Source organism: Sitodiplosis mosellana, unplaced genomic scaffold (genome assembly GCF_009176505.1).
Source record: "Sitodiplosis mosellana isolate CC-2019 unplaced genomic scaffold, AAFC_SMos_1.0 Smas_scaffold_245, whole genome shotgun sequence".
NCBI lineage: Eukaryota > Metazoa > Arthropoda > Insecta > Diptera > Cecidomyiidae > Sitodiplosis > Sitodiplosis mosellana.
In genome coordinates this window covers 1-6,823 of record NW_022595487.1, presented here as the reverse complement: position 1 = coordinate 6,823, position 6,823 = coordinate 1, and the positions used below count along the sequence as shown (strand labels likewise).

The window sequence follows — 6,823 nt, the reverse complement described above, 5'->3', positions numbered from 1 at the left end:
ACAAATCCAGCATCATTTTGGCAATTTGTTAATTCAAAGAGAAAAAATGCAAATACACCCCAACTCCTTCGTTATGGTGAAAAAGAAACAACAAACACATATGAGCAGTCGAAAATGTTTGCCGAATTCTTCAGCACGAACTTCCATGATTCATCGCGTCAAAATATCAACGACAATCAAATGAATGACCGTCACATTACAACGAACGTTTTATTTGATCTTGACGAGCATTTTGTTTTTGATGAGCTCATGAAAATCGACACAACTAAAGGAATTGGACCGGATGGTATTCACCCTTTGCTACTTCGAAATTGCTCGGCATTACTCTACAAACCACTATCGATTATTTTCAACGAATCACTTGCATTATCAGCGTTCCCCACCGCTTGGAAACGATACAGTGTCAGTCCTGTCTTCAAGAAGGGCGCAAAATCGAACATTGAGAATTACCGTTGCATTGCTAAGTTGCCTACCATTGCTAAATTCTTCGAAAAACTGGTAAACATCAAACTCATCAAATTGATCGACACTCAAATAATTCCGCAGCAACACGGATTTATGAAACATCGCTCAACGGCAACGAATCTCATGGAATTCACTCACTACGTGATTAAGAACCATGGTCAAGTTGATGTGCTCTATACCGACTTCAGCAAAGCCTTTGATAGGGTAAATCATCGCATTTTGATATCGAAACTTAAAAAATTCAACCTTCCGCTTAATCTTGTCAACTGGATCGAATCGTACATCACCGATAGACGACAATTTGTGTTATACGAACATCAACAATCTGACGATTTTGTAGTTAACTCCGGAGTTCCACAAGGAAGCCACATAGGACCGACATTGTTTTTGCTGTTCATTAATGATATAGCGACGAAGCTAGGCCCTGACGTCTTCATTTCACTATTTGCTGATGATCTCAAAATTGCAACGATTATAAATTCACCTGATGACATCAATAAACTTCAATCGGCAATAAACAAACTCAAAATATGGTGTATTGAAAACGATCTACACCTCAACCTTGATAAATGTGCAATCATGTCAATCTCAAATCGCCAGACTGCGAACATCGTAATTGGTAAATACTTTTATGGTGCCCATGAATTTCGTAGAGTCAACGAACATAGAGATCTCGGTGTACTCATTGATTCAAAATTGAACTTTATCGAACACATTAACGCCATCACTGCTAAAGCAGCGTCGACTCTGGGTTTCATCAAGCGATTTTGCTACGACTTCAGAGATATTTGCACACTCAAGTCACTCTACTATGCTTTGGTTCAATCAGTACTGGAGTATTGCAGTGTGGTTTGGCTCCCGTTCTATGAATGCCACAAAGGGAAAATTGAAAGTATTCTCATTCAATTTACAATGTTTGCGTTGAGAGAATATCAAAATGCAGCGAACAACTACACGATTTCGAGCTACGATCAACGCCTGTTAAAACTTGACATGCAATCGCTACAAAGACGACGTATAAACGCTTCAATGATGTTCTTCTACGATCTCATCAATGACATTATTCATTGCCCGCGACTAAAAAACTTCGTCACCCAAAATACAAATGCAAGAAATACGCGAATTTCATATTTATTTAAAATTATCGACCAGCGATTGAGTATCACGAAAACCGCCCCTATCAACCAAATGTGTTCATACTCCAACTTGATTAAACCATTATTTCAACAATCGTCTTCACGCAACAACTTTAAATCGTCACTCAAAAAACTTCCTGATACTGTCTTCAGGATAAAGTCATTAGCTAATACCTACAGCACGCATTTTTTTCCTAACCTAATGTGATTTATGCTATAAGCAGAAAAATGTCTATTTATCACTCATTCCATTTAATGTAACTAGTTAATTATATTATCAAATTTAATCGGCTATGCAAAATCAGCTCTATTTACAATATTTATTATATTTTTATTTTTTTTCAATCATAAGAATTGAATAAAAACAGCCAGTCTTTGGCGGTGCATTATTATTATTTTTCTAACTGTGTCCTTTGCCTCCCTTTTTTCCAAAAATATATTCGTTATTTATTTTCATTTACTAAATGTATTCTTAATCTCAATTCAAAGAAGGCAGGAAACAATATTCAAGAGAAATAATCTAAGCTAAATGAAAAAAATTGAATGAAAATTTTAATTCAAAAAACAAGATTCCAATAAAAAACACCAATTAATAAGTTCGGCCACTCCGTGTGCATTTTCGATGAACGTAGGCTATCGGTGTTTGATTTGTTTTGTCTTGGTTCGGATTTTCATTAAATATTCGAATGTGCCGTGTGTTCCGACGATAATCTCGACCGTTAGATCGAACAACATATGACCGTGCTGTATCGTTTTATCAACAACGTTCCCGTGTTGCCATTTGTCGTTGTTTCTGAATAAAACGCTTTGTTCATTTTTTAAGTCGAGGTTTCTCGGCTTGGCACATTTGTCGTAATATGATTTACAGATCTTTTGCTTTGCTTGTTGTTGTTTTTCGACGTCAATGCATAATTCGAGTCGAAATTTATTGATGTGCATTGGCAATTCAGTTCTCAAATTTCGATTTTGAATTAGCTGAGCTGGCGAATATGACATGTTTTTGGTTGGTGTGGTGCGGTATGCGAGCAATGCTCTGAGAATATCTTCTTCATTCTCTGACTTCCTTAAAATATTTTTACAAATACCGACCGCTTTTTCAGCCATTCCGTTTGACTGTGGGAAATTAGGGCTGCTTGTAATGATTTCAATATCATGCTTTTTGGCGAATTGTTTGGTTTCATAAGAACCCATTGGCATATTATCTGCAATTATTATATGTGGGTACAGAGCCATTTCTAGCTTCGCTGGCGCCCTGGTTCAAAATCCGTTGGCGCCCCTTCAAACTGGAATTTTTAAAAGTGTGTGAAAAAATCTCAAAAATGATACATTTGATCCAAGTTTATTTGAAAAGCAACAAAAAAATGATACATTAAAATGACTTAAAGAAATGTCTTTTTTCTCGCTTTTGAAGTGGCAAATTCTTCAATCACGTCGTCATATTGAATCGAATTTGCTACATCGCTTTCTATCGATATGATTGCCAGATGATTGAGCCTGTCTTGACCTATTGCATTTCTGAGATAAGTTTTAGTTAACTTTAGCTTTGAAAACGATCGCTCTCCCGTTGAAACAGAAAATGGGATCGTCAGCAGAATAAGAAGCGCAATAACAGCATTTGGAACTAAGTTTTCCATTTTTCGCTTCTGAATTGAATTCAGTATATCGATTGCGTGAATAATATTATCCTGATTAACCAAACTTGAAACCAATGAAAGTTCTACAAATAAATCGTCACCATCGATATCGGATTTTCCATCATGAGTTAAAGCAATTTCTAGTTTCTTGCATGATTTCTGCAAACTACCGTTGTTTCGGTTTGCTTCATAGTTTTCAAAATCATAAAGAAACGAGAATAATTCGCTGTGTTGCTTTAGTGCTTTGAAACGATCAGTGACTGAATCAGTTGCGGATTCAATGATTGGTAAGAAAACTTTTGTTTCAAATTCCTCTGCATTTGTAACAGTTGTTCTACCCGCTCGACGTTTTTGATGATCAAATTCATCTTCAATCGAAATGCGTTCGCAAATTTCCGTTGCTTCATTGAGAACCTTTTCGCAGCCATTTTCTTTATAACTTTCAAGAAAATTCATCACACTTTCAAGAGATGTCAGAGCCGTTTGAACATTTGACTGAATTGTTTGTAATGCTTTGGACGCTATGTTTGTGTGGCTCAAAATGTCATACCGAAAGCAAGTACAGCAAATGAAAATAAAATCAATTTTGTCGGCGAGTGTTCCCGCTTCAAATCGGACATCTTTGTTGAAGCTCTCAGTATCTTCGATTTCCCTCAGTGCAGCAATAATTTCACCAGAGTTTTTACACAGCGGTTTGATTGCGTTGATTCGGCTTGACCATCGCGTTGTGCATAACGGTTTCGGTGTTTTTGCTTTTGCTGGAATCAAATGCTTCTTCAATACATCCCACCGATTTGTTGCAGCTGATAGAAATACATAAATCTTCTGGACTGTGGCAAAGTATTGTGTTCCAATTAAAGTAGAATCCGCAGCGTCATTAACAGTGAGATTTAATGAGTGATTACCACAAGGATTGAAAAATGGTCTCGGGTTCTGATTCAAGATTCTCCTTTGAACACCGACATTTTTGCATTTCATTGGGGCACCATTATCAAAGCCCTGACCACGCATATCATCCAAATCCAACCCTAACGCCTCTAATTCAGTGGTAGCTGCGCCAGTAATCAACAGACCAGTCTTAGCTGATGAAATGTCGGTAAATTTCACAAAGCTCTCTTTTATTTCCCATCTTTGATTTGCTTTATCCAAGTGAACGTAGCGCAAAATCATACACATTTGTTAATGCATAGAGTCAGAAAAACAATGTGACAAGTGATACATTTGAGAGAGTTGACAGCGCGACAATAGCGCGGCGATTCGTCATAATTCAATTTCATGTAAACACTTACCCAATTTTTTTTTTACATTTTCGCTGTGCGGCTGATGTTTTCATATGCTAGTGTGCTTAAATAGCAGTAATCGCATTACGACCGCTGGTCGATGAGCGACACATTCAATAACAATATTTTTACTTACGTATGCACAAATGATTCGCCGAGAATAAAAACATCGTACTGAATTGGTCGCTGTATTGAATGCAACACATAGTTTTTTCTACATAGAGTTCAATAGCTCCGTATGAAAAAAAAACTGGGTTTCGTTTTGTTTAGCATTTTTTTTTCGGACGCTGTTTTAATTGCCACTTGTTCTAATCAAAACTCATACCATTAAACTTTATCGAGCGCTCTTTTAAATGCATTCGTCTTCTCAGTTTGAAACTCAACGGCACCGAAAAAGGCAGGGGCGACGAAAACAATCAATAAAGCGATTCTTTATTTTAAAATAATATATTCTCTATTTTAAAATAAATAATTGCTTCCCATTGACGCCCTTGAATATTTTTCGGCGCCCTTGTGTTCCAAATTTGAATGAAAAACGGCGCTCGAGCGCTTCATTCAAGAACATTGAAAATTTTTAATTTATAAAAAAAGCTTTCAGAAAATTTTCAATTCGGAGCGCCCACGAGCGCCTTCGGCGCTCGTGCGCCCTGGTTCTTTGAACCACTTGAACCCCCGCTAGAAATGGCTCTGTGTGGGTAACCAAATGTAGCGAATAGCCTTAATAATTCTGTATTTACATGATGAGCAGTTTTGCCTTTCAATTTAACTAATTCTATCCACTTCGAATAGAAGTCAACTACGACAAGAAAACTCTTTGATTTAAAATCTAAAATGTCGCATGCAATTTTCTTGAACGGTTCATTCGGAATGTCATGTGGCAAGAGCGGCTCTTTTTGAATTTTCGGCGCATTCTCTTGACAAATAATGCAATTTGAAACTGTTTGCTCTATTTCATTGGAAATGTTTGGCCAGAATACTGAATTTTGGGCACGTTTGAGTGTTTTGTTTATGCCGAAGTGCGGCTTATGCAATTGGTGCAAAATTTCTTTTCTCTTGTGAATTTCGGAATGATTATTCGTTGTTTATAGAACAGGATTTCGACTTCGAGCAATATGTCGGACCTGAGTATATAAAAATATCTCGTGGATGGATCGCATTTGTCTTTATTATTTGGCCATCCGAATTTGCAATATTCCTTGATTTGCTTTAAAATCTCATCATTGTTCGTCTCTTGCTGTAATTCGATTTTACGCGCGTCTGTCACGTTAATCGACAAGATCGACTCAGTAATTGATTGATCTTCCGAAACCTTTTCACTTTTGCTCATGTATCTCGATAGATAATCCGCTAAAACTATCGTTTTGCCAGGTGCATGTTCAAGAATTATGTCATAATTGAGTAATTTAAGTCTCATTCTCTGTAGTTTTGCTGACGCTATTTTGTGTATTTCTTTATTCATGATTCCCAGAAAGGGCTTGTGGTCGTTGACAATTCGCACTGTTCTGCCGTAAGTGTAGAAATGAAACTTTTGGCAGGCGAAAATAATTCAACAAACAATTGAATCACACCTTATTGTTTTCACTAATTCAATATTTTCAATTCATTTAAAACAAAAGAATTTGAAAAGAGTACCTTGAATGCATTTCGGTATTATCATACCATCATCAGCATCACGACTAAACAGAAAAGTCGTCGGTTGTCACGTAAAAACATCGGTCGGTGTAGCATCATAGCAAACGAGACAGCAAATTTGACTCGATGTTCCCGTTATCCAGATTCAATGCGTTGTTGCTCCTCTGAATAAAGTAACTTTCGTATGCGTCTAATTTGCGCGCGTCGCCTAGCTCTTTCACCAGCCGTAAGTTGCTTATGTCGATGTTCAAATGACCGCTGTTCAATGCATGTAATGCTAAGGCAGAGCGGTAGCCCTGTTTGTTTTTTATGCACAAACAATGTTCACGGAAACGAACTGAAATGTTACGTTTCGTTTGTCCAATGTATTCACACATACAAACGGGGCACTGAATAGCATAAATGCCAGATTTGTGTAAAGAATCAATTGTGTCTTTGGTTGAACCCAACAAATAATTAACAACATTTCTTTTTCAATTTGAGAGTAATTTCTTTCAGAAGCGGTTAGGCTGCGTGAAGCAAACAAAACTGGTTTGCCATCTTGAATCAAACCACATCCTAAGCCACCCTGTGACGCATCACATTGAATGATTAACTCTTTTGAAATGTCGAAAGGCACGAGAATTTCCGAATTGAGAATGCATTTTTTGATCTCATCGAACACTTTGTCATGTAA

At 37.1% G+C, this 6,823-nt stretch overlaps 1 protein-coding gene across 1 annotated transcript; it reads right to left on the bottom strand.

The window, feature by feature from the left end:
* Positions 1-2,121: 2,121 nt before the first annotated feature.
* Positions 2,122-4,411, bottom strand: LOC129570827 (uncharacterized). Its single transcript, XM_055450548.1, has 3 exons — positions 3,301-4,411; positions 2,468-2,803; positions 2,122-2,126 (listed from the first exon to the last, which is right to left on the bottom strand). Exons 1-3 carry the CDS (start codon positions 4,409-4,411, stop codon positions 2,122-2,124), a joined length of 1,452 nt encoding a protein of 483 aa, XP_055306523.1.
* Positions 4,412-6,823: the final 2,412 nt, after the last annotated feature.

Bases quoted from the DNA above. Each gene is read 5' to 3' on its own strand.
- LOC129570827 (XM_055450548.1), bottom strand. From the start codon at position 4,411: ATGTGTATGATTTTGCGCTACGTTCACTTGGATAAAGCAAATCAAAGA. The intron at 2,804-3,300 runs GTTTGGTTAATC...TAATAATTGCAG, and splicing joins AGAACTTTCATTGGTTTCAA to ATAATATGCCAATGGGTTCT.